The sequence below is a fragment of the Atractosteus spatula genome, chromosome 18 (genome assembly GCF_055471065.1).
Source record: "Atractosteus spatula isolate fAtrSpa1 chromosome 18, fAtrSpa1.hap1, whole genome shotgun sequence".
NCBI lineage: Eukaryota > Metazoa > Chordata > Actinopteri > Semionotiformes > Lepisosteidae > Atractosteus > Atractosteus spatula.
Window position 1 is genome coordinate 7,119,897 of NC_142723.1, and position 26,407 is coordinate 7,146,303.

Genomic DNA, 26,407 nt, shown 5'->3' on the forward strand with positions numbered 1-26,407 from the left:
GAGATATAAAGGTTATGTGCAACACAAATATTATAAACATTCTTTACACATATTGTTTAAATACACTGGATTCCCTAGAAACTAGGCTTCCGAGTTTGGGAAGAACATGTTCTGAATGTGATCACCACATATCCCAGTGGAATAGATTTCTGCTGGAGTTTATTTAACATTTTTTCCACAATATTCCGGAACCCTCTTAGGATATATCTGATTCAAGATGACTTGTACAATATTGGGGAGCTTCTGGGGTTATATATTATATATTTTGTTTACAGGGTACAGTTTGATTAGAGGCTCAAAAGGAAAGTTTAGAATTAACTCGGAAAACCCAGGCTCAATTTTCCCATCTCAAGAGCGAACATTCAGGTACAGGCCCAGTGTCTTTGCAAGGCTCTTTGAGATGGAAGCCTGATAAGGCTGAAATCGGTCAAACATGAAAGAAATGACAAAACAGATGATGCACACAATTCCCCACATTACAGCTTAGCCTCATATCATAGTAAGGAGTGTATACAAATGCTGTTCCCAGCTTCTGTGGCATCAAGTGCAAAGGCTAATATTAGAGACAAGTTTAAATCATGAATAATTTTATATGGCAATTAAAGTATTTAAAATTTGTTGAAATAAAATAGACTCCTTGTTTCACTTTGGCAGAAGGCTGATAAGCTCACTCCAGCACACAGCACCTAAATACTGGAGATTTCCAGACATGATCTTCTTTGCAAATAAAATATTGATTCTATCCATAGAATAATCTTCTTATCTACAGTGTTCACGCGATCATAAATTATTGCACACTTTAAAGTCCTTGTCACAGACGGTCTGTCTTCAACAGCCAGGCCATCAGTGAGAGAAGATTCTGCAGCAGTCCTGGAACAGAGGGGTGCACTTCCCTGTGGTCACTGGACTTCCCATCATTTATTGAGAGACAAGGTATGCAGTCCTTTTGCTGCTGCTGCTGCTGCGATCACTGCTTCTTTAGCTAAAGAGAGAAACATCAAGCAACAGTTATGTTCAAGTAGACAGCACTCTTCCAAATCACATCACTGATCTGGGCACTGCACAACACAGAGTTACTTCCTACTGAGCAGATCTTAGCCAACAGAATGGCAGCAGTCTGACACTCCAATGCAATATTTTCTGAGATGTGATGGATTTCGGTTTGGCGGTGTGGCCGGAGAAGTCCCTCTGCCACCCGGCTCACCTTTCCTCTCGTCCTCTTTCTTCCTGGCTGCGTCCTCTCGCTGTTTCCGGATGATGGCGAGCCGGGCCAGGTCGGCCTTGGCTTGTTCCGTTTTCCCCGCTAAGTGCATTTTCATGTATCTCTCCTTCGCTTTCTGCTTCTCGATTTCTTCTCTGTTAAGAGAACAACGGCAACAAAAAAAGGGCCCAGTCACTGTGATCAGTAAAAAAAACGAATAGTGAGCCTCACTTTAACTGTTACTATTGCCATTACAACCCCAGCAACTTCCTAGAATTATCACAGAACGTCTTTTTGCCGAAGTTCAAAACTGAGCAGACATGACATAGGCGACTTCAACAGGCTGATAAACATCTATCATCAGCAGGATGTCTGCTGTAAAAAACCACAGGCTACGGGCTTCTACAGCCACCACTGGAAGTAACACAAGCTGGGCATCTGTGAAGCGTTTCACCAAAGTCTGCTATGGCCATCTTCCTCTCAGACAGTCAGAACAAGTGCCTGTTCACTCGTTTCTGACCCCTAGACGCCACATGTCATCCAAGCTCTTCCCACAAATGTTCAATGGGGCACACACTTGCGAATCACTCACTGATATTCATCAGGATGATATATTTAACTAATGATAATTGCTTACACTTATATAGCGCTTTCCTGGACACTCCACTCAAAGCGCTTTACAGGTAATGGGGATCCCCTCCATCACCACCAGTGTGCAGCCCCACCTGGATGATGCGACAGCAGCCATAGGGCGCCACTACGCTCACCACACACCAGCTATCAGTGGGGAGGAGAACAGAGTGATGAAGCCAATTCATAGATGGGGATTATTAGGAGGCCATGATTGGTCAATGGGAAATTTGGTCAGGACCCCTACTATTTTTGAAAAACGCCCTGGGATTTTGTAATGAGCACGGAGAGCCAGGATCTCGGTTTTACATCTCATCCAAAGGACACTGCCATTTTACAGTATAGTGTCCCTGTCGCTATACTGGGGCATTACCATCCACACAGACCGTGAGTGCCCCCTGCTGGCCCCACTAACACCACTTCCAGCAGCAACCTTAGTTTTTCCCAGGAGGTCTCCCATCCAGGTACTGGCTAGGGCTCACACCTGCTGAGCTTCAGTGGGCTGCCAGACTATATCTATCATCTTAAAACTCAACTATATCTATATGAAACTTTGGACTGATTACTAAAGAGGACTTGGCCTCACAGCAAATAACAGTGCGCTGACATTGGGCGAGACATCAACATGACTGCCACACAGGCTTTGTTTTCTTCATTAGTGGGGCCTATTGCTTCCTTCCTTTGTTTTTTCTTTCTTGATTTTCAGCCATCTTGATATTCAAAAGGTTAAATCACCTCAAAATGGTGCCCAATTGTCTATTTCACAATTACAAAATGATCCGTTCTGACAACTGCCGTTATTTTAGTCTATCTCCTTTCCTAAGCACTAAGGATAAAAGTTGTACGCTTCTATAGAGACAGCTCTTACCGTTCTCTTCGGGATAGTTGCTTGGGCTGCTCAAGCTCCAGCTGAGACACTTTCTTTACTTTCTGTACTACTCGATTCGGGTTCTCGATTTCTATCAAGCCCTCCACACCTCTTCTCTTCTGCAGAAGAAAGGAAAAAGAGGAGCTCGTACAGGTCTTTGCCTTGCCCATATATATGCTTTACTTTAATATGCTGTCCAACTTGATAATTAGCGCCGACTACCTGGTTGCCTTCGTCTTCGCTGTCTTCGGAATCGGACCCAGGGAGCTTTTCTTCCACATGGCTGTCACTTACTGTTGCACCCTCTTCCTCATCCTAAAAACAGTTGAATGGTAAAGGAAGGTTCAGGTCAAGGAAGGCTAAGCACAGGCACCTAAGTTAAAATGATTTTAGTAAGCTCTTCTTTGGATAAAGGATTACATTTCATTTTGCAAGTCTCACAATTATTTATCTTCTATTTAAAGGTGACCAATTTCTCGCAACTCCAGTAAAACCAGTTTGTTTTTCTTTAGTTTAAGCTTTTACAATTTTAAGGTTGCTTCGAGAACAGTTTTATGACCTTCCTTTAGCGTTTGCTTTCTGACAGATTTGCACTCTTATTAAGCTCACCTTTTGCAAAGGCTGACATCCAAACTTCAAATCAAAGAGGTGAATTCACAGTGAGGAAAGTTACAGAGCGTTGCGTTAGCCTTCCTGGTTCTGTGATTTGTGATTGCGAAGAAAGAGTGCCACCTACTGGGCTCGCAGCCACTGGGCACAAACCGCAGCAACCAGTTCTCCTAAATCTAATGTTACTGGACTTTTTTTTTTTGGTGGGCGTCGGCTTTGAAATCTTTTGAGATGAGGATTCTAAATGATTTTCACAAGAATATTTATTCCTGAAGAGTTTACAAAAAATGTGGTAAAAGGGTGAAGAGCACCCAAAATTGAAGGAAAATGAATAATAGTTGTGTCAGAGTTAAAATACACAACTATACGAACTACTTATCTCTTGTACGTGACAGGGAGATCTTACACAGGAAAAAAGACGAGAGAAAAACGATAAATGACGACCGAAAGCAGATCCAACTCCCATTATTTAAATGTTATTTGGACTGACATTTTGGTCTGTTGTAACGTCGCCTTATTCGTGGGTGAGTTCATATTTTATTTCACAAACTAAAAACGAAAGGAGAAACCTGCAGCTGTACAAATCCCCACCTTCCGTTTCTCTTTCTCAGCTTTCATCTGAGCGTCTATCTCTTCGGGGCTAGTGTAGGTCCTCATGCGTCCCTTATGGCTTCCCTTTTTACCTAGGAAAGGTGAAAAGAAGAGGAAAAATAAAAATAAAACGATTCTGTGATCTACTGATGATCCTGAATGTACCATCACTCTATTACTCCGGTCTCAGAACCTGGCATTTTTAAGTTACTAAAGCTTTCAGGTAACCATGGACAGCTGGAAGGCAACTATGACAAATCCAGACATCACATTCATAAACACATTGCTCTGTCTTTAAGGAGAAATCAAGTCAATACATTTCTTACTTTGCCTTCCACGTCCAGCAGGATTTTACATGTAGCTGCTAGTGTATTAAATGTGTTTGACAGCTGACACGGACTTAAGATTTAAGTTATAACAGTTCCTCACCTCCTTTTGGCATTCTGACTCGCTTAAATTACAAATCCAAATGTAAGTTTTAAAAAGAACCGACTAAGAAATCGAAACTGCTTCTTACGCCACCCCTGCCTGAGAAACTCGTCACACGAAGACCTCTTCATTTAGCTGTCTATGTATCTTCCTCGTACGTTGTAAAAAGCAATATCGTGGAACTATTACGGTAAAAAACGAGTAAATAGGTAACTTACATTATTTGTTTTACACATTAAATAACCAATACATGACAAACACGTTTCCCTTTTAAAGGTAATATTAAAAATGGGTTACTAATTTCTCAGGCATTGGACAGGTGGACAAACATGATGCAATATCGTTGAGTCTAGTAGCAATATCTTTTTAAAAACGTTTTGTATCTCCCTGGCATGTAACAGATCAAACAAACTTAAGAATACATAGACTGTATTATGAAGTAGAAAATAAAATGTTCAATAATCAATCGCAAGTTTTTTTTTCAGATGTGTTAATTGTAAAATACTTGTAAATGTCGCGTCTATTTTGTAAGACGGGATGTTGTCATGGTGAAAAGGGGCCCCTTCATACGTGTGTGACGTCATTAGTAAGAGACAAAAAGACCTGTACAATAAACGAAGGTTCCGGAAACGAGTAAATTAGCAAGGAAAGCGATTGTGGAGAGACGTGATAGTGTTTCACAAGATGCCTAAAGTGAAGAGGAGCAGAAAACCCCCTCCAGACGGATGGGAACTCATTGAGCCAACTCTAGATGAGTTGGACCAGAAAATGAGGGAAGGTGAGGGGACAACGTATGAAAATTGACTCGTAGCGGAGTGGTGCAAGGGAAAAACTCCTGTCGAGCACAGGAAATAAAACTTTGGTTTATCAGACATAACCATTCTTGTTTTCTTTAACACTTAACCACGCGTGTTGGCAATATTAGTGTTGTTGTTGTTTGTGTTGCTGTGTGAGGAAGTTGTTTAGTCATTTGTCTTATTACGAGTATTGTAACAGCCCCTTTCCAAACACTCAGCAGTTTTGCTTTTAGAAATGTTTAGGCACGAAATTACCAACGCACTCTTAAATACCACTGTGAGTCATAACTAAATTGTTCATACCTCACCTGTTCACGTCTTTACAAATGGATTATTTGAGGTTGACCTCGAAAATGTGCTGAATTGTTGCTCTCCAGGAGCAGGATTGGCAATCTCGCTGCAGTGCAAAGGACCGTACAGTCCACGTCTATCAATGAGCACATTAACGTAACAGAAACTGGTATTCTAGAACAAGAAGATAAAACAAAGGAATATAATGAGTTAAACCTTTTTTTGTCATTTGGTGCCCTGACCGCCTTTTTATTAACTTTTTTTTTCCAGCTGAAACGGAGCCCCATGAGGGGAAAAGAAAGGTGGAATCGCTTTGGCCTATTTTCAGACTCCACCATCAGCGAAGTCGCTACATCTTTGACCTGTTCTACAAAAGAAAGGCTATAAGCAGAGGTACGTCTATTCATCTGGCATTCTTGATGAACGCCAGTACTCAAAATGAGAAAGGTGATGTAATGTGTGGTGAATTTTCAGATGCATTTTGTGTCTGAAAAATATTTGCTCAAAAGTAATTTTGTACTTTTCTTTTATTGAGGGGCATGGCGATGAGACTCTTATGACTTTTGAATCAGAAGAAGCCACCGCTTAGATTTTCGGATGTGTAGGCTTTGTAAGGTCCAGTAACTTAATTGAATGCTATCTAACCTCACAGAGCTCTATGAGTATTGCATCAAGGAGGGATATGCTGACAAAAATTTGATTGCAAAATGGAAGAAGCAAGGCTACGAAAACCTGTGCTGTCTGCGCTGTATCCAGATCCGGGATACTAACTTTGGAACCAACTGCATTTGCAGAGTGCCAAAGAGCAAGCTGGAAGTGGTGAGCGTTTTTTTTTTGTTCTTGCTTTTGTTTGTAATGTTTGCTAACCAGGTGACCAATTGGTTCCTTGATTTCATCTCGACAAATCTTTTGATGTGGGCTATTTATGCTTTGTAAGCTATTTGTTAAGGAAACTAATGTGGTTTCTCAACATTCTTCATACATTTATTGGGTTGTATTTGATCGTTTGTCAATTAGCTAATGCGGACTTAAACAAGCATGCTTGAAGCGATAATTTAACATGTTGCTTTAAGCATGCTTAATTATTGGAAAATGTAGAGTGGGATTATGAGCAAAAACAATAAAAGACATTAAAAAATTATAAATTGTTTTTCCATAGGGACGGATTATTGAATGCACTCACTGTGGATGCAGGGGATGCTCTGGATGAAGCTGTTCCTTGTGCAGAAAATGGATGGATATTAGGGCTTACATGAACCTAGATTCCTGTGCTTTTAGAAATACTGGACTATACTTGGATTAATACTCTTCCCACTTGAGGATCTGTAGTGTACACTGTGATGATTGTGCTGTACCTCCTGGTCATGTTAAATTAGGTGCTGTATTACCAACCACTGTCATTGCTGTACACGTGTGTTTTTTATAAGTGCATCTTTGTTATCTTAAATAAATCTATGCTATGATGAGAAGGAAATCCAGTCTTTATTAGCAGAAATTTAGATTAATCAAAATGGTTATAATATAACTTGTCATAATAAATATGGACTATTCATTACAAATGCAGTGAATGTAGTATAAGTGTGGTATTCTGTCTAGCTTCTCAGGACACCAAGATTTAAGTTTTATACTGTAGTTCATGAGCAGTTAAATTAGACAACCAAAGACAGAACTTATGTGCTCGTTTAACAATACAAGAGATACCGTACCCAAAAAGGAATTTTCTGCAATATAGACACTGATACAAAATTTAACAAGTTTTAAATAGAAAATCACTGCTGTTGCTATTACAATACATTATAATTACTACACTCCTCTTTTAATTCCACTTCTATTCACCACAAGTAAACATGATTATAAATACTAAATCTGAACTGATTACATCAATTTTGTTAAACTCCTAATTTGTGGCTTTGGGGTCTTCTCCACTGTTGGCCTGCTCCACTTCCACTCGCTTTGTTGGAGTTTTAAACGTCTCCCATGGGTGTGGAGTCTCTTGGGCAGGCACAGATTTCAACCAGTGGTTATAGTAACCACGGAACCCATCGATCTTTTCCAGGTAAGTGTTTTTTGATTTGTACTGAAAAGAAAAATAGAGAAAGACAGGTCTTCATTAAGCTATGCAGAACATGAAACAACCATAGCTACCCTGGTTTAAAACTAATATTTACTTGATTATGTTGTGAAAGACTTTTCCCAACTTCATAATATTGCTAATTTCAGTTAACATCTTTCCCAATCTAATGCATCCTTTTGCCTTTTCCAAATTTGATTATGGTAATGTAGTCTTTTCTGGTATATCCAAATATTCTGAATATGCTGCAGTTTAAGACCTTAGCTGCAAGGATGTTAACTAAAATGCCTGAGCATATGTCCCCAGTGGATTTTAGAACAGTCAAAATAGTGCTGCTCTCCTTTAAAAGCTCCATCTGTTAGTTAACTCCTAATTACATTAGAGATAACTCCATATACACTTTCTGGACTCTCGCCTTCTTTCAGGTCACAATAGAAAGCTCTGAATACTTCAAGATTGTACTTTCTGTTGTTCACAATACCAGACAAAGAACGAAATTTGAGCTGAACACGAATATAAAAATATTATGAAGGTTTCCATAGGAGGCATATAAAAACACTGGAGTTAACTGCTGGATAAGAGAAAAACTGCAACTTGCCTTATCGAAGTTTGGGGGGTACTGAGCTGCAAACTCCAGCTGCCTGATGATGACCTCATTGGGGGCAACCTTGTTGTGCTTCATATGTCTGAGAATCTCTGTGAGGTACACATAATCCAAACGCTTCGCAGCACTGTTGAGCAGGGCACTGTATACATGGGCATTTGGATTGACGCCACATGTCTGTATGTGATAGGAAAAAAATAGAATGCAGTAATGCAAGCTTAATTTTGTTAAATTTATAACCAGACAATATTGGTATAATATCGCTCAATCTACAGTAATTCTAAACTTGGTTGTGTTATGTCACATTTTAAGACCTGTTGGTTTTAAATCTGCCACAAATTCCACCAACTCCTCCATTCTTGTGAAAAATGGACATTTAATTCTAACAAAGACTGGAACTCGTTGTAGATTTGCTGGAAGAGAGTTTATTCTACTGCGGAGTGTTCCATCACCACACTGGAGCTGGTCCGGACTTTCTGATTAAGATGGAAACGTGCCACATTCGTGCACACCAATACAACTACAGACGGCAACAATTTTCCTTTAAGGTCACACATCCACTTACTGTGAGACCAGACCCAGCTTTTCATAGCTTAGCTTTAGAACACTCTATAATAATTCCTTCCATTTATACACTGCTTTATTATCACAGAGGAATCCATAGTACTTTTGGCAACCCATTTAGCAGTGGCTGCCCCACTACACAGCAGATCATGAGTGAAAAGGAGAAATCGCTTCACCAAACGAATTAAGAGGGACTTTATGTTGGCCAGACACGGCTGTTTTTCTTACCTGCATATCAGACAACAACTGCAGGCCGTCTTTCTGGGTCCTGCAAGCTATAGCCAGGTTACAGAAAGTATGAGTATTAGCTTCCAGAGCTCTCTCAGACACAACAGATAACAGAGCCTGAAAGAAAAGAAAATAATTTTAAGAGTTAGAGAAGACCGCATTGAATTATGGCACTTAACACAATGCAGCACAGTACAATGCAGACTCCTCTTTACCTTGGCTCCTTCTAGATCACCCAGTTTAGCCTTTTTCCGAACCCAAGTGTTGAAGAATGAAATGTCTGGTTTTAATCCATGTTCTTCAAAGATGGACAGCAAGCTGGATTCTGACTGGCTTCCAGATTCCACAATGTCAGCTAACAAAGTCAGAGTTCTGATGTCAGGTTTCAGTCCGTGGCCTTTCATCTTGCTAAGAAAACCTTCCATGTTGCCCATCAGGGCCAGCCTGTCAGAAGCACTCCTGACAGACCCAAGGGAAATAATATTTGTGTAATCAATTCTCAGGTCAAGTAGGTTCGGTAGACTCTCACTGGCCACTGAAGACAGGAGGGAAGTAGATTCAATGGGAGTAACATGGTTTCTGTTCACAGGCACCAAGTCTGAAAATACATCTTGGTTCAAGTACTTCTGATTTGGGTTAAGGTCATTTTCCATCACTGGCTTGTCTAACATTTCCTCGTTTAAATGAGCAGTTACATTTCCAACCTGCGGCGATTCCTCTCCCCTCCTAGTACTTGCTTCCAGAAAAAGCTGGCTTTCGAGAGCATCAACATCTAGGGTTGCTGCACATGTCCACTCCTTTCCATTTTTCACCTTCTGACCTCTTCGTCCTCTCGTGACCTTTGGGGTTACTGCCTCTTCATTACTCAGCAGTACACGGGAAGCCACTGAGGGGTCCCCTATCCCACAATCCCGAGCAGCACGAAGTAGCAGGTTGTAGCTGTGAGAATTAGGTTCTATCCCTACTTTTAGCATCTGACGCCAAACCTGTGGAGCAGATTACAAGGAAATGTGAGACCATTTAGCAACACCATTAAAATGGTTTAATTAAATGTACAGCTTTTAGCATAATGGTGCACAACAATCTAGGAAGTACAGTGCTACCCCAGAGAGACTCAAAAAATGAGTCTTTTAAATTTCGAGAATGTTAATATTCTTTAAATTGTACATATTTAATTAATGCATTATTAATAACTCATAAAAGAGCTTTACTATGAATACACTTTGTACAATATAGAAATTGTTGTGAAGTTGCTTTTGCAACAGGAAGCTAGGATATTACTTTTGTGATCCGTTTCACATGGAATAGAGCAGTTTGTTGAGATGATCAAATGGAAGTCATTCTCTCTCACCTGCAGTGCAAACCTAAATCCATGCTCTTTATCTTTGATGCAGCCCATAAGCAGGAAGTTGAAGGTTTCTTGTGTGATCGCATGGCCTTTTTGAACTATCTCCTACAAAGACAAAAAATAATATTTCTCGAAGCAGAATAAACTTGTACCTGACACACTACCAATAACAGCTCTAACCCTAACTGGATCCCTAGCTTCACCAAAGATTCAACCTTAGCCTTCGCTACAAATTTAGTCCTAACATTAGAGACAAAACCATCTCCAACTTAAATTCTTCAGCTGAGTTTGGTTTAATGACAAGGCAATGTGCATTGCTTTTGGTAAAGATCAGTTTTGGCCTGACTTTCTGCCAAGTACTACACTATTCTATTAGGGGAAAAAAGCCTTCTAACAAGAGCTATGATCCTGAAGGAGTTGCTTCACCAAAGAGGGATCATACACCCCAAATGGCAGACCTGGTACCTTGAACACGTGGAAGCAGGCCCTGAGATCAGAGCACAGAGCATGCGTCTTGAGCAGGGCATGGTAGGTGATGAGGTTGAGTGGAATGTTCTTCCTCTTCAGCTCGTGCTGGAGCTTGAGGGCTTGCTGTAGCCCGGAATCCTTCCAGGGAGACTCAGCACAGGCATTAAACAAAGCAGTGTAGGTGGCATCTGTGGGCACCAGGCCTCGCTTCTTCATCTGCACACAAAGACAGACGTGCATTTACAGAACTGGCATGGCACCACTCTTCCATAGGCATACTAGACTCCAAAATTAAAGAGGCTGTGCAGTCATCTGGTTTTTCTTCCTCTTAGAGCCCTTAGCTATTTTAAATAGTCATTTTTTCATTCTAACAGTTTTGCCAGATGTAGGCTACTGATGATTTTAAAATATGCAACTTTCCTTACACACAACCCTTTAGGCGGAGCAGTGGCTCTGTGGCTAAGGATCTGTGCCTGTGACTAGAAGGTTGCCGGTTCAAATCCCGCAGCCGGCAGAGGAATCCTACTCCGTTGGGCCCTTGAGCAAGGCCCTTAACGCCAACTGCTCCAGGGGCGCCGTATAAATGGCTGACCCTGCGCTCCGACCCCAAGCTTCTCTCCCTGTCTGTGTTTCATGGAGAGCAAGCTGGGGTATGCGAAAAGACGAATTCCTAATGCAAGAAATTGTATAGGGCTAATAAAGCAACATTATCATTATTATTATACACTAAATATTATTTGGATTTCAAAATGCCATTCTACTACACTTTATTTAGTGTGGATTTCCACAGTGGAAGAATTTATGGGCATACATTCTAGGGCAGAGTCAAATCTCAACAAGTCGGCAAGCTGGACAAGGGTGGAGCTTTTTCACACCCCCTTAACTTACATCATTGTAGAGTTTAAAAGCCTTTTTGAGGTACCCCACTCGGCCGCAGCCCCCAATCAGCACGGTGTAGTTGTACTCCTCCGGCTGGAGGCGCTCAGCTTTCAGCATCTGCGTCTCAAACATGTCCAGAGCCTCAGCAAGCTGCAGGATGAGGAGAGAAGAGACCGAATCCTCTTCAGAACAAACCAGGGATTTTCTTTTTCAGACGCACACGACACCAAAACAGTGGCGCTTGAGAATCAGGATTAGCACATGTTACAAGAGTTTTTTTTCCCCTCAGAATAATGAGTCTTTTTCAAACTTTAAGCAGTGCTGAAACGCGAACAGTGTAAAACCAGCTCTGGGGATAGGAGTAAATTCATGTGCACACCGAAATAACCTACAGAGTTTGAGACTGCATTCTTTTTAAATCCAGACTGAGAAGCAAAACAACAGATCCGTCTTACCTTGTTCTGCTTCAGGAGCTTCTTACACTGAAGAAAGTACCAGTAAGTGGTGTTTCTTTGCACTGGTCTGGACACCACCTCCTCTTCCTCCTCAGCCCGACTTGCATCTCTGTACTTCAGATCCAGCAGCTCTGGCGACATTTTACGGAAAACTTTCCGGGATCCATAGGATTTGGCAAGAGACCCAAAATCCTTCTCAGCTTGGTCAGACCCCTCTAGTTCCCCACATGTAGGCACTGGGTCACTAGTGCTCTCAGACATCGGCGCAGTGTTCTGTGTCACCTTAGCACTGTGACAATTCTTCAGGGAGGATGAAACACTGACATTTCTTGACTGTGCAGCCCTGCCTGTCCCCAAAGAATATGTCCTTAAGTGGGGAAGGCGGCCTCCTGGAACCTCTTTACAGGTCAGAATAGACAAGGCAGGGGGAATACTTAGATATTTTGAAATAGAATGAAGACCCGCATTGCAGTGGTTTCTGAAGCACATCAAGGACAGAAGCTTAGACATTCTTAACGTCGGACAAATACACTGAAAGAGAAAAGAAACTATTAGTTATTACCTTGCTAAAAAATGTTATCATCGGAGTGTCGAGGTAATGATAACATGCTGTTCCACTTTAATTGCGTTTTGTGTAAATTAAATACACGAAGTACTGTTCATATGAATACCGTATATACTGTTATATCTCTGTGCATACAAAGAATACAATGTCCTTTAAATCCCTCCAAACAAAAATTCGAAAACCATATAAAACTAGACTGTCACAAAGCGGTCGAGTTCAGCAAAGCAACGTGGCTGTCAAGCGATATAAGAATACTTTTCTGTGCGTTTTGAAAATAAATATTTCGAATTACTTTAAACCGTACTATCTTTTATTCCACAACGTTACAAGCAGAACCCATTTAAAGCAAACTCCGAAATCCAGTGTGATTTAAGTATTACAAGCCTCTCAAAGACAACAGCAAATTAAAAAGAGACAGCTAAGAAGGAACTAGTTCTTAAGCATCATATGAAAAACGATTTGAAAAACCATTACCTTTGATAAATCTTAGTGCATTTCAGTGTTCCTCTGTCGAGCCCTTCAGCTCCAGAGTGTAACAACTAGAAATAGACATAAATACAGCACCACCGTAGACACGAGACAAGGACCTGAAGATCATGGGTAAGGACTACAAAAAGACTCCCGAAATGTCGATATATCGACACACGACAACATTTGATACTTGTATTAATAATTAAACCTAGATGATATTATCATTTTCTCTTATTTTTAAATCTCTCTCTCTCTCTCCTGTTATGCGTAATATTTGTGAAAATATTAATATCCGCCTTATTCAGAATAAAAAAAACTAAATTATGTTATTTATATAAATAGTGTAATTCATAGGGTAGTTCGATTCCATAACGCAATCAACTCACATGAAACGAGTTACAATTTAAAGCGGTTATTTGCGCTTCTGCGCAGGGATCGATTAGCCAGGTCTATAGCTAGGTCAAAGTTCAGAGTTCAGAGTTCAGATCCGGGGTGTTTCGGCGATAGCGAGGCAGCGAATCGGGAAAGGGTGAAGAGAGCCGTGTTTTATATTTGTGTTTTGTCTTATTTCGCGTTTTTTTATTTTCCGATTGTTTTATTTATTAGTTTTTCACCCCCCAGTGGTTCGTTCTTCACCACGGATCAAAGATGCAGGAGTTGATCGCCACGGTAGATCATATTAAATTTGATCTGGAGATTGCCGTTGAGCAGCAGCTGGGAGCTCAACCTCTGCCTTTCCCGGGCATGGACAGTGAGTTTGAACTACGGATACTTCCTCGGCGTCTCTGGTCCAGTCCGGAAAGGAATTAAAAAGGATTGCAGGCTGCTACTAACTCTTATTCCTTTGCCAAACAACACAGTGTAATAGTATGGGCAAAGTGTACTTTTAAATGGGTTAAGAGTATATTCAGCTTTTCAATAAAGAGTATTTAAAACTCTAATGTTTAATTGTTTATGATTTTCCCTAGAAAAGAAACCCTTCCCGTGCCCCGATTTGTAAATGTAGAATTGAAGTAAAGATTGCAAGCTAACAGTCTCAAGTTTTTATAAATAAATTAATTTTATACAATAAACGGAAACGATCATGGTGAAGCCCGTTCCCCTCTGTTATACTGGAAGAACAATACAGCGGCTATTAATTTTTAATTTTAAATGGCTATTTTTGATACTCTGGCTAATCGAGCAGGGTAATAGCATCAGCTTCTTGTATTTTGCCTTCAGAGTCCGGTGCCGCTGTGTGCGAGTTCTTCCTGAAAGCTGCCTGTTTAAAAGGTAAAGATACTCACGCCTTCGTCACATTTATTCACAAGTCTTTCCTAACATTGACGAGGTCGATTTTTTTTTAGGGAAATGTTGATGTTGGGGAAGAATTCTTCACAAGATTCCTAACTTGTTAATGTTGGGGAAGGGCGCCTTCGCGATCATTTTTTTTTTTTTAACGTGCAGAAGGTTTCTGGAGACCTGTTGTCATTTTTGTCCTGAAGGTGGGATGTGCCCTTTCCGGCACATCAGCGGAGAGAAGACAGTGGTGTGCAAACACTGGCTGAGAGGGCTCTGCAAGAAGGGCGACCAGTGCGAGTTCCTGCACGAGTATGACATGACTAAGATGCCCGAGTGCTATTTCTACTCCAAATTCGGTAGGTGCCCTGCGCTAGCTAGCGTAGACTGAGCTTTGTGATGCTTGCATTGTGGGGTCTTCTTGTTTAAAGACCTGTATTGGAGGAGCAGAGTTCATTTCAGTTAAAATAATACAAGGACCAGATCTCCGGACAGTTGACAGGGGCGAGAGGTGTGCTATATGAGGTTCGAGTAGGGAGCTTCAAAGGAACAGGTAAAGGTTTATTCCATGCTGAAAAGAGACATTTCAGCTGCGAAGCCCTCTTCAGGTGTGCTATATATTTGTTATTTTCACTTTAACAGTGTATTGATCCACTTGAGAAGAAATAATTTACCTGTTCCTGCAAGCCAGCCTTGTATGGGATGTAATCTTTGTATGTGTGAGAGAGATGAAGCAAGTTCTTACTTTGCTTGCTTCCCTTTGGACTCCCTCTTAAAAACATCAGATCTGCTTCTTGTATGGTCCACGTGAGCAGAGGTAACACACCATTAATGCTTTGAAAACAAACCATCAATGTATGTAAATTTAATAAAGGCAAGAATGATTTCCTTCGCTGGAGAGTCTTTGCTGGTTAAACACTACTATAACAATAAGAAACAATAAGAAAACACAGTGTAAAGTTGTACTTAAAATGATCAGTTAATAGTGAGCAGTGTATATTATTAACCCAGGGAAGCTAACTGTAAATGCACCAGGGACAAGATGTGCAGCGTCTTTGGTTCACCAGTGACTGAGCTCTCTGGGACTGTAAATCCTTTGGTGCTTGCAGGAGAGTGCAGTAATAAGGAATGTCCATTCCTGCACATTGACCCTGAATCAAAGATTAAAGACTGCCCCTGGTATGACCGAGGATTCTGCAAGCACGGTAAGTATTTTTTTTAAAAACAACACTCTAAACTACTAGACGTTTACCATGAGAAAGAGACTTGACGTTTCACCCAGAACAAATGAGCTGGATTTTGATGTAACACTTATTGGTCCAGCCACTTTAAGTCAGAAAGGGATATGTTGACGAGCAAGTTCCAAACTGTACAAAACTGAACTTCTGTAACAATTACTGAACTGCTCGCTAGTCTTGTCAACCATGTCTTCCATCTGACCACTTTACTGTGTTAGTGTCTTGGAATCTTTGGATTCGAGGTGCTCATATTCAGTGTAGGCATGGACTTGTCACCTGGACAGACTGGCTGAAGCTGGGAGACACATGTAGCCATGTGGCTCAGAGACTATCAATGGGATTCCTTCTGCAGTCGCAGAATTCTCCTGTTGAAATACCCTTGTTCTCATCATGTGGTCGTTCATTCGCAGGTCCCCAATGTAGACACAGACACACTCGGAGAGTCATCTGTGTCAACTACCTGGTTGGCTTCTGTCCAGACGGACCCAACTGTAAATTCATGCAGTGAGTACAGACCATTTTTAACAACAGTATTGATCTGGTGTCACAGCTCAGGATATTGAAATGTGGGAAGGTAAGATAAGATCAGATCGCTTTATTGGCCATATACAATTTCTTGCATTAGGAATTTGTCTTTTCACATACCCCAGCTTGCTCTCCATGAAACACACAGACAGGGAGAGAAGCTTGGGGTCAGAGCGCAGGGTCAGCCATTTATACGGCGCCCCTGGAGCAGTTGGCGTTAAGGGCCTTGCTCAGGGGCCCAACGGAGTAGGATTCCAGCTGCAGGATTTGAACCGACAACCTTCCAGCGCACATCCTTAGCCACAGAGCCACCGCTCCGCCCCCGGTGATGCCCACTGTGTCTCGTTAACATGTTGGTATGTACATTCACAGAGACAAAGTTACAGATATGATTAAATGCACATTTCCAATTTTACACATTAGCAAACTGATGCTTAAATCGGCATTCAACCTCTGAAACAGCTGTCTAATTGTACTTTAGTGATCTCAGCTTCTTGGTAATACATTCTTAAATGAGTATTTGAACTCTCATGATTAAGCGTCATAAATGTTTGTCAAACTGTACATATTTGACTGAAATTTTCATACATTTTGAAACACACCACACACCACTGTACATTCTAGCAAGTGTTAATGGTCGTAAAACTTCAATATTCCTTGAGTTAAATTGGGTAGGGAAATCACAGATTGGTTGGATTGATGTACCTGTCATGTAAAAGTGCTAAGAGAAAAGTTAGAAATGGTTGCCGAACATCAACGGTCTCACACTGTCTGAAGAATAGTAAAATATTGTGCCTCCTTGAATTATTTCTAGTTATGGGAAACAAACAGATTTGGTCATAGTCTCTCATTTCTTGATTCATAGTCCCCGTTTTGAGTTACCTATGGGAACTTCAGACCAGCCACCATTACCACAGCAACAACAGACACAGCAAAAGGTACGGAACCTGAAAATAGTTGGTTACCACTGCTCTGGTGTTTGTCTGGCTTTTATTCATGTACAAGGAAAGATGAGGCTTAGCAATTGTTTTAAACTGTAATTACGCTGTGCTATTCTATGTTAAGACCTGAGGTTTTAAATTTTTCAGTAAGATAACCCGGTAAGCTTTTAAATTGTTCTCGATTTTAAATTATTTTTATGTTACTTGAGAATGTGTGCTGAAAATCCGCAGTGCATGATCTGAGAAGTTTTGAAAATAAAACATTGAATATAAAACGCTACATAGTAGTATTATTCGGTGTTGACTTTCTCTAACCAGCAAAACATTCAACCCATGAATCAGAGGTCTTCATCGTTGATCCAGTTAACCAACACCAGTTCGAACTCCAACCACCAGAGGGCGCCACAGGTTATTGGGGTGATGCAGTCCCACAATAACGCAACTGGCAACAGGGGGCCGCGGCCTCTAGATCAAGTCACATGTTACAAGGTATTTAACTTCCCTACAAAATTCTCTTCCCCATCAAAACAGACTTGAGTTTCTACTGCTGTCACGTCTCGCATATTTATAGTCACAGACGAGGTTTTCTAGAAATCGACAGACGTCCTGTCAAAATCCACCATGAACCAAGGCTCGTTTTCACAGTGTAAACTGTCATCCAGCCTATTAATAAAGTTTCTATTTAATTTGACCTAATAACTAATAATAAAATAAAAAGATTGGCCAGGGTGCGCCCATTGCTTGCCGGGTTAGTCTCCGGCTGGCCTGCAACTCTGTGCTGGATAAGCTGTTTAGAAAATGGATCAAATGAAAAAATAAAAATCCTGTGGTTCGCTAGGACCAAAATTGGTCACTCACTTATCAGCATTTTTTAACCCCAGACAGACTGTGAGTCTTGTCAGGTTATTTCAGGCTGGGTTTGAACCAGCAGGAATACAAATGGACGAAAGAACCCAAGTTATTGGTATTTGATTCAAAACCCCTGGCCATCTATAGGTGTAATTATTTTTACTTACAAATTTCTCAGCAGTGGACACTGCTGTGCTGTTGTACTTCCAATATCTGAACCAGATCCCAAACTGTATGCCTGAAGAACCACCAACAGCCTGTTTTCCCATATCTTCCTATATCACTGCAGCATTTCACTGGTATCAGAGTGAGTGTTGTGAGTTTTGTGTAACCAACCTCATGAATAATTCCCCTTTTAGAGCACCTTGACACAGTGCAGCTCATTGATGACAACAGTATGGAGACAGAAGGCTAATACAGAGCAGAAGGAATGTCACACACACTTTATTCAGATTACCCAATGAAAGGAAAGCTTTGAACGATGAGCTGTGTGCTGCCATTTCACTGATAAATGATTAGAGATGCCAAGCTGGACGAAAATCATGGGAGCCGTCGTGCTATTCTGATCATAATGACTGTCCCTGTTGTATCTGGCAGGATAGAATCTCCCCCATGAAGGGAAATTGGGTCTGGGTGATTAGAATTCCTGTTTAAATCAGTGTGCCTGAGCTTGTCAGTCTTTACCGGCAAAGAAGAGGACTTCATCAGATCCTTTAGTCATCAGGTTAATATGGGGCACTCTTCTTTTCTGGCCATTAGCCTGATAATCATTCGAAGCTTCCATTGGGGGGGGGGAAATGCAGCATCTGTGCCTTCTTAAAATGAAAATGAGTCTACCATAAGAGCTGGTCACAAAGCTTGCATTAAAGCTTGCACCTCTTCTGATCGTAGCCAGTTTGATTAGGTTTTTATTTCAATGGATTTTTGTATTCTTGGAACTTGGTCATTTTTAGTAGTCTTTCCAGTAATAGTAGGCCTTGATTCTCTGGACTCTGGCTTTTCTCCAAATATCGTGTCCACAGGCAGCGTACAAGACCGTGCCGATTACTTGTTTTCTTTCTCTCTTACCAAATGGAGCACTGCTGTACTGTATTCTCGGTTGTTGCTAGTTGTTGTATTTTTGTGGTGGACTCTGCTGCAAAAACAAATTTCCCCCCAAAGGATGAGAGAGCTTGATTTGAACTGAATTCTTTCCCTGCCTTGTCCACAGTGCGGCGAGAAGGGCCACTACGCTAACAGATGTACAAAAGGGCACCTGGCGTTCCTGAGTGGACAGTAGTTCTCCTCATCACTTGCACACAGACGGCAAGCTCACAGGGAAGCTGGAATGGCTCTTTCACCCACATAAATAGCAGTTTAGGACAAGTGCCAGGGGCTCTGTGACACTCTTGTTCATTTAAGTGGCAAGGCAAACACTGAGGAAGTCCATTTGACTTGTCAGATTGACATATTCACTGTGTCCTTTTTAATGGAGATAGCTGATGTACAGCCTTAAACCACCAAGAGCTGCATTTTGAAATCGTGCTGTCAATGTTGCAGTAGACCTGAAGCATAGTGCTGGCTTCCCTTTTCTCATGTTGAATGAGGGGAATAATTACGATAACTTTGTGACCACTTAAGTTCATGTATTTGGATTTTCAATGAAAATGTACCTCTGTCCCCAAGGCATAAAACTTGCAGTAAGCAAGGCGCTACGGAACTTCATTAAAACAACTCTCAATTGTGTAAAAGATGTATGAACACAAAATGAGCCCAACATTCTCTGTTATTTTCCTTAGACGGAATGAAGTTGTAATTATGAATTCTACTGCATGTGGCATATTGAGGCATATGACAGGGTGGTTAATGCAGGTGTAACAGAAGTATGTATTTTTTATGTACAAGTAAAGACAGAAGCCGCCCAAAAACACCTAGTCATTTTGATTTATGTCAGAGTTTTTGTATCTTTTTTTTTATAGTAGGATGTTGAAAATACTTTGTTAAATAATTATGAGAAAAACTGCTTTGTGCATTTTTTGTTTTTGAAGGTTTCCTTTAATTTAACCCACAAACTACAATGGGTTCAGACAGGATGAATTACCTCCACTGGATGAAGATCCCAGAATGCCGCTGGTTGCTGTGCACGCCAGCTCTATAGGACCAGCCCTAGGGCAAATTTACAAGGATATGCTATATCATTTTTTTCCCTCCGTGCTGCATTACAGTACTTGAAGGCAAAGCTCTTTTGGAAAATCAAAGTCTTTAAGCAATCTTACTTAATTTCTTTGTATTTTTTTTGGTTAAAAATTGCTTATCCAGTTAAATTAAGGGGGCATAATGTGTAAACCCAGAGTGGACTTGAGCCAAAATGCTGTGGTTAACACTTGTAGTACTAAAATATGCTATGCAATCTTTAATAACCAAGTAGACAGAAATTCAGTTTAACATCTCATCTGAACAACAGCACCTCCTACTGCACAACACTGCCATATTAACGCATTTAGAAATTGCCCAGAAGGAAGTGTGCCACCTTCTGGCACACAAACACCACTTACTCCCAAGTTTTCCTTGGGATAAAGATTGGGTAAACATATCAGGAACTTAAAATCTCTATCCATTTTCTAGCCACTTTATCCAGTACAGGGTTGCAGGGGATCCAGAGCCTATCCCAGCAAGCAACGTGTGCAAGGCAGGACACTCCCTGGATGGGACATCATTCTATCACAGGGACTGGAACTAACCTAGTGTTAATTTTTAACCCCTTGCACACTTTTGCCTTTTAAAGTTCAGTTCATTTTTTTCTTAACATTTGTTCTTCAAATCAAAGAATGGAAAAACACCCAAATAGATTGAGATTTTTCCTTCCTGCTAAACATCAAGCATGTACCACTCAACTCAACGAACATTAGCCATTTTTAAGTCACCATGTGGAAAGTTAAAATCATTGCACTTTCCTCCGTGACATGTTAATATTTACTTTTGTCTGGTGCTGCTACAGTTGATTCAGCAGGGCTGTACTTATCCTGATGGATATACCCGTAAGTGTCACTGAGTAAGTCAATTGTTCTTAAATGGTTTTTGGGATGTTTTGTAATAAAGATAAGTGTCAGAAGGGGTGTGTTTTATTACCCATGTAAAAATATTACACGTTACTCCTAAAACCTGGAACAAAAATTCCACAACACATTAAATTACAATTTTATTGTTTCTTGGTCACATAGTTCACTTTGTACACAATACATAAAGTATGGTTTTTAGCACTGCTTTGATAAATGCCCTCTCAACCTGAGCAGCCAACAGTAACTCAGTAGAGGAGTTTTCAGTGGTACTTCCTCCAGCGGTCGTGCTCTTCAAAAGAGAAAAGGAGGCAGAGAAATCAGATGGAACACTTATTCATAGAAAAACACTCAATGGTTTGGTAAAGGTCTAAGATCTTGTGGTATATCTGAAATATATACATGGAAGTATACATGGAATAAAATAAACTACTCCAAATAAGCCCCTTCTCAACAGGTCCTGTAATTGACAATTATTTTGCAAATGTTTTCCCTTGGGGATCTTCACTGTACAGTATTGAGCTGCTCAGTGCAACAATGTGGGTTACGGTGTCTGAAGTAATCCATTTGATATTGTCATTAAATATAATAAACTGAAGCATTAAGAAATCATTTTCAACGATCAGAATCCCATTTATGAAATATTCTGCAAGGACACATTAACTGCATGACTGCACTGATTAGCCTCTGGAAGAGTCCCTGCTGTCAGCTCTGATATGTCCTGCAGATGTATGCCGTACTGATTTGTGACTAGATGAAAAACAAAATAATACATTTACAGAAACCTATAATATATACATCCCTAACTCTGTTCCTGAGCAATTAAATTGAATTGATAATACTGCTCTTCATATATTGCTTCACGACAAAAGTGAAAAATTCTTGTCTATAGTCTAAATAAATCAACAGAAAAAGTCAACTTACTAATATGATCGTATTCCCAGACATAACTCAGGATGACATAACCTGCCAGGATCATGGCCACACCACCAATGCCCCCCTTCCTGACATTGATGTACTTGTTTTGGTACCTGTCATGCCCTGCAGTTACAAAAGCAACATTTTGCACTCAGCAGAGGAGAATCAAGAAGAGCAAACGTGAAGCAGGTTTACGAACTGTTCAATGATCTGTTCATTAGTCAACCCAAGGTCAAGATGGAGGCTTTCACTGAGATGCCCCATTAACTAATACGTTTGATTGAAAAGAGGAGCCAAACAGCTTTTAGTTTGTAATCTGTGTGTTTGTTTTCCCTGCTTCAGGCCTCAGAAAGTGGGCTGTGAAGTGGAAAGTGTGTTGTCATTCACCAAAATAAATGCCCATGACATTTCCCAATCTTTTTTACACTTTTTAAATAATTTATAATGTTGGTTACAGATCAAAGCAACATTGTGGCCTAACAGGATACTGATTTTGTTCTCACAATTATGAATCGATATCAACAGTTATAAAGCTAGCAGAAATACTATGTCCACTAGTTCAGGCCTAACATTTTTTATACTCTTATATACTGTAGCCAGAAAAGCTATTTGAGTGGAGACATACCCTTAAGTTGCACTTGGGTGCATGTATTTGCAGAAATAGTTCTTATGGAAAGAAGTACTTTTAGATTACATTTGGTTTTGGAAAAATTGTGATGGGATGGTAAGATAATTGTCACGAGATTGTTTACTTAGCCCCATTTTCACTTTTTGTTGTGCAAGCCCCTATTTTTTGTATTTGCTGTTGTATTGTTTCCAAATAAAAAGGGACGTATGGTGACATTTTCAAGCTTTACAATTCAGCTGTGTCAATCACAGGTTTTCCATCCATTAGCCTTTCAAATACTGCTGTGCTGTGTAAGTGACAACATAGTGGTATTTATATGGCTGGAAATGAAGCAAAACAAGTGTCACTTGGAACAAAAGCCCTAGATAGTCTTGGGACCACAGCTGATACAAGACACATGTACTTCTATAAACATCACAAAATATCATTTTTAATTTGGAGCATGAGAGTTCTGCAGACTTGACAAGCCTATGATATCTTTACAGTGTTATCATTTAGACCACTGCCTGTGCCCTCTGTCCGAGCACAGGCCGAGACCTACAGAACAAACTTCTGTGGTTGACTGGTTTCTGGCTATGTCATTACCAGCGCACAATCAACTGAATGCCACTGGAACAGGGTATGTGCCACTGGAACTGGTTGACCATTTTATCTTAAGCTTCTTCCTGTCTAGTACAATGGATGTAAAGGTGAATTAGAGTGATTAAGAATTAGTAATTCTGATTAGGCAGAAATATAGCTGATGATAAAGGAACAGAAATCGTCAGCCAAAAAAAAAAATATCTGTTACGAAATGGATCTGCCGAGGCTGGGACACATACCTCTACGGATAGCAGCCAGGATTCCATTAGGAGTGAAATCCCGAGTGGCAGCCCAGGCTGGAAGTTCTCCCAGCTTAACGTCCATCAGCCTCTTCTCCGAGAGCGGCACTGAAAGGCAAAGACCACTGTGGTCTCTAAACAGGGGTCTCGAACTCGCTTCTAGTATGGTTACACTCAAAACAGAGCATCGTAATCCCATATCTGAAGGAATGTACCTACAAATGCTTAAAAAGTACTTTACCCGCTTTGTTTTAAGTGATAAGATCAAGGGAATTGTGTATAAGACATACACCCATATCATCCAGTGACAATAAGTAGCTTAAAGAACTCAAGGTGGAACAAAATTTAGAAGGCACTGTGGGCCATCCTGCTTTTAGGTCCCTGGTGTTAAAGAGCTCAATGTCTGTGTATCTGTGATTAGAAGCAAAACTGAGGTTACAATATGCCTCTAGTCTGACATTAGAGAACTTTTATGGCTTACTGTGAGCCTCACTTGAAAGGTGGCTTTGGAAAATCCTTTTAATTTCAAAGCTGAAAAATGTGTTGCAGTTCATCTACAGGACAAACAGTATTATTGAACATTTAAACCTTTCATCTTTAAACTGCAGTCCGGATGCCGTCGGTGTGTTCTTAACATAAAATTCATGTTTGAGACAGCCTGAAAAAAAAACAAATCTAATCTCTATATAACGTTAAGTTTAACTGAAAACCCACGGGTGTTTCAAATCCCAAAGTACGTTTGCGGGAAGACAAACGTCAAACATAATCAAATACGAAATAACTTTGCGTTTTCGATGCATACTGATACCAGTAATACGGCAGCTACAAATATTTCGTAAAAACATTTTCTGACGTTTTTAACGTAACAAGGGTGGCATTTAGTTGCGCTCTGTCCTACAATTCTGTAACACATTATATCCACATGTTACTATATGCATCTGTATGCGCCAATGCGTGCATCCCCGCCTTTCAAATGGGCATTAAAACGAAGACGAGCGAAGTCCTTGACTTGACTCGGAAGACAACAGGTTCCGACAGGGCCTCGCATTTGGAGCAGCATTTCTATGCTACTACGTCAAAAATTCGTTCAGCAACATTATCCAAGTGGATGTTATCTTTACTACGGCGATACAGACGAAATACTAAACAAAAAATATCATACATTTCATTTTATGAATGGCAAACACACAGCCTTACCAAGCCTGTCAGCCATCTTGATCAACCGTGACTTTGACGCTGAGAATTCTGGGAGTACGGTGCCGGTTGGAGGCATTCTGGGAATAAGGTCTACATCAGTTGAACTATGCTGATTGAGACAACCATGTCTAGAAGGTCCAACAATTGACGTCTGTTGTTTTAATAATTTTTTTTATAACGAGATTATATTTATTCATAAAATAGGCCTGATTTTCTTGCAGGACAATTTCAAAGTTTTGTTTCTCTCCTTCAGTTTTCCAAAAACATTTTTTAGTGAGAAAACGAAAATACTAGTTACAAATCTGGTTGTTCACAACTGAACCAAACAAAACGTATATTGTTGGTATTACGTTATATTCTGTACATCCCAAAACACGTTTCTTGTTAATTTATTGTTTATAAATGATAAATTAGTTTCTTATTCTTATTCTGTCAAATTTAAGAACATAACAGAACAAGGTGAAAAGAGAAAATCTTGCAATAATATCTATACACGACGCGGTTTTCCAGCTGTCAACCGTATCTCTTCACATATGTGTCTGTTCTGTTTAAAATCGAGGTGGGCTCTGCTGAAGCGCCAGTAATTAGATGTCCGTCCGAGACGTTGCTTTTGGCATTGACCGCCGTCGATCGATCGAGCTGATTTTCTGCTGTGTCAGACCCACACTCTGATTCACTGATCTCCTTGAATATATAATTTATATATGTATCGAGCGTTGTATTGCTCAATACGTCAAAAGATTTTAATCTGATTTTACATTATGCTACCTAATTCACCGGGTGCTTTGTTTTGTGTTAATCGGTTCTCGCATTGGTGTGAGCACAGACAAAATTTCATAACGTAAAATTAATTCCTTAAACTTAACGCTTCACTGAATTAACTGGAAACATCATAAAGGAAACCTCAAAATTTCTCAGCTCATATCCTTAGGGGTCAGCGAATTAATCAACTTGGCTTCACTGACATTTTTATTCTTCCAATGCATAAAGAAGACGCTGCGCTTTACTGTGGGTATATATGAGTGATTACTGTGAAATACGGTGTCCGGATTGTTGGTTCATGAGACCAGCAAGGGAGATCATGGAATTTCTACCAAGTTAAAAGAGGTGCAATTCATAATAGGAGAGACTTGGCACACGAACCCCAAACACCACAACATCGGATTTACTGTAATATTTAATAATCACCACTCTTTTAAGATTTAAAAATGAACTTGAAAAAAATTGCAAAGTGCGCACCAGTTTGCAAGGAAAGTGGAAAATTGTCTTTGTCGATAAAGAAAGGCTGACACAGGTCATTGCCCACAAGATCTATGACATGAACAAATAAAAAAAAATCAAAGCTCTGGATTTTAAAATCACCAGAATACGTTGTTTTAAGATCAGATCACTTTATTGGCCATATACAATTTAGGAATTAGTCTTTTTTCACATACCCCAGCTTGCTCTCCATGAGACACACAGGCACACAGATAGGGAGAAAGAAGCTCAGGGTCAGAGGGCAGGGTCAGACATTTAATTTATACAGCACCCCTGAAGTAGTTGGGGTTAAGGGCCTTGCTCAGGGGCCCAACAGAGTAGGATTCCTCTGCCAGCTGTGGGATTTGAACTGGCAACCTTCAAGCCACAGGGACAGATCCTTAGCCACAGTCCCACCACATTTTGTTAGTAGCAGGAGTATCATTATTATTTGTTAAAATAGTAACTACAATCGCAGCAGAAAACCTACATTTGGTTAATGGCATGCTACTGTTACCTTTCTAATGTATCATTTCATTTTCAGAATCAAACTGTGTCTGGGATTAAATTTAGAGTAAATTTAGGAGTCACCGCTTTTCACAATACAGTTCTATATATTTAAGAAGCAAATTACTATAATTTTTAGGCTTCTCAAAAATATTACAATGC

General features: G+C 40.3%; 5 protein-coding genes across 6 annotated transcripts; 2 read left to right on the forward strand and 3 right to left on the reverse strand.

Moving 5' to 3' along the window:
- Window positions 1-142: 142 nt before the first annotated feature.
- pdap1b (pdgfa associated protein 1b) lies at window positions 143-4,479 on the reverse strand. Its single transcript, XM_088936312.1, has 6 exons — window positions 4,329-4,479; window positions 3,900-3,991; window positions 2,922-3,014; window positions 2,700-2,818; window positions 1,205-1,356; window positions 143-982 (listed from the first exon to the last, which is right to left on the reverse strand). Exons 1-6 carry the CDS (start codon window positions 4,339-4,341, stop codon window positions 915-917), a joined length of 537 nt encoding a protein of 178 aa, XP_088792438.1. The 5' UTR covers window positions 4,342-4,479; the 3' UTR covers window positions 143-914.
- A 418-nt stretch (window positions 4,480-4,897) lies between these two features.
- Window positions 4,898-6,881, forward strand: bud31 (BUD31 spliceosome associated protein). The gene is made up of 4 exons (XM_088936313.1): window positions 4,898-5,106; window positions 5,687-5,809; window positions 6,069-6,235; window positions 6,576-6,881. Exons 1-4 carry the CDS (start codon window positions 5,013-5,015, stop codon window positions 6,624-6,626), a joined length of 435 nt encoding a protein of 144 aa, XP_088792439.1. The 5' UTR covers window positions 4,898-5,012; the 3' UTR covers window positions 6,627-6,881.
- ptcd1 (pentatricopeptide repeat domain 1) lies at window positions 6,874-13,210 on the reverse strand. The gene is made up of 9 exons (XM_088936308.1): window positions 13,073-13,210; window positions 12,034-12,564; window positions 11,588-11,728; window positions 10,697-10,915; window positions 10,235-10,336; window positions 9,099-9,869; window positions 8,884-9,000; window positions 8,086-8,268; window positions 6,874-7,493 (listed from the first exon to the last, which is right to left on the reverse strand). The coding sequence occupies exons 2-9, from the start codon at window positions 12,541-12,543 to the stop codon at window positions 7,314-7,316; spliced, it is 2,223 nt and encodes a 740-aa protein (XP_088792434.1). The 5' UTR covers window positions 12,544-12,564; window positions 13,073-13,210; the 3' UTR covers window positions 6,874-7,313.
- A 319-nt stretch (window positions 13,211-13,529) lies between these two features.
- Window positions 13,530-20,985, forward strand: cpsf4 (cleavage and polyadenylation specific factor 4). Of its 2 annotated transcripts, XM_088936309.1 has the most exons (8): window positions 13,530-13,820; window positions 14,291-14,341; window positions 14,554-14,706; window positions 15,457-15,552; window positions 15,996-16,089; window positions 16,976-17,048; window positions 17,370-17,540; window positions 19,111-20,985. In XM_088936309.1, the coding sequence occupies exons 1-8, from the start codon at window positions 13,718-13,720 to the stop codon at window positions 19,177-19,179; spliced, it is 810 nt and encodes a 269-aa protein (XP_088792435.1). In that variant the 5' UTR covers window positions 13,530-13,717; the 3' UTR covers window positions 19,180-20,985. The 2 variants fall into 2 exon arrangements, with proteins under 2 accessions (XP_088792435.1, XP_088792436.1); XM_088936310.1 differs by lacking the exon at window positions 15,457-15,552 and having other exon boundaries at window positions 13,546-13,820.
- An 80-nt stretch (window positions 20,986-21,065) lies between these two features.
- atp5mf (ATP synthase membrane subunit f) lies at window positions 21,066-25,509 on the reverse strand. Its single transcript, XM_088936314.1, has 4 exons — window positions 24,500-25,509; window positions 23,303-23,410; window positions 21,860-21,976; window positions 21,066-21,227 (listed from the first exon to the last, which is right to left on the reverse strand). The coding sequence occupies exons 1-4, from the start codon at window positions 24,573-24,575 to the stop codon at window positions 21,199-21,201; spliced, it is 330 nt and encodes a 109-aa protein (XP_088792440.1). The 5' UTR covers window positions 24,576-25,509; the 3' UTR covers window positions 21,066-21,198.
- Between the last annotated feature and the right edge of the window lie 898 nt (window positions 25,510-26,407).

Coding starts and splice junctions, on each gene's coding strand:
- pdap1b (XM_088936312.1), bottom strand. Junction 3,015..3,899: donor CTGAGAAAGAGAAACGGAAG/GTGGGGATTTGT, acceptor AACTGTTTTTAG/GATGAGGAAGAGGGTGCAAC. Junction 2,819..2,921: donor GCGAAGACGAAGGCAACCAG/GTAGTCGGCGCT, acceptor TTTCTTCTGCAG/AAGAGAAGAGGTGTGGAGGG.
- bud31 (XM_088936313.1), top strand. CDS start 5,013: ATGCCTAAAGTGAAGAGGAGCAGAAAACCCCCTCCAGACGGATGGGAA. Junction 5,810..6,068: donor AAGAAAGGCTATAAGCAGAG/GTACGTCTATTC, acceptor CTAACCTCACAG/AGCTCTATGAGTATTGCATC. Junction 6,236..6,575: donor CAAAGAGCAAGCTGGAAGTG/GTGAGCGTTTTT, acceptor GTTTTTCCATAG/GGACGGATTATTGAATGCAC.
- ptcd1 (XM_088936308.1), bottom strand. CDS start 12,543: ATGTCTAAGCTTCTGTCCTTGATGTGCTTCAGAAACCACTGCAATGCG. Junction 10,337..10,696: donor CCTGCTTCCACGTGTTCAAG/GTACCAGGTCTG, acceptor TTGTCTTTGTAG/GAGATAGTTCAAAAAGGCCA. Junction 8,269..8,883: donor AGTTGTTGTCTGATATGCAG/GTAAGAAAAACA, acceptor TATCACATACAG/ACATGTGGCGTCAATCCAAA.
- cpsf4 (XM_088936309.1), top strand. CDS start 13,718: ATGCAGGAGTTGATCGCCACGGTAGATCATATTAAATTTGATCTGGAG. Junction 14,707..15,456: donor CTATTTCTACTCCAAATTCG/GTAGGTGCCCTG, acceptor TGGTGCTTGCAG/GAGAGTGCAGTAATAAGGAA. Junction 15,553..15,995: donor CCGAGGATTCTGCAAGCACG/GTAAGTATTTTT, acceptor GTTCATTCGCAG/GTCCCCAATGTAGACACAGA.
- atp5mf (XM_088936314.1), bottom strand. CDS start 24,575: ATGCCTCCAACCGGCACCGTACTCCCAGAATTCTCAGCGTCAAAGTCA. Junction 23,411..24,499: donor CAAGATGGCTGACAGGCTTG/GTAAGGCTGTGT, acceptor TTTGCCTTTCAG/TGCCGCTCTCGGAGAAGAGG. Junction 21,977..23,302: donor CCTGGCTGCTATCCGTAGAG/GTATGTGTCCCA, acceptor TTGTAACTGCAG/GGCATGACAGGTACCAAAAC.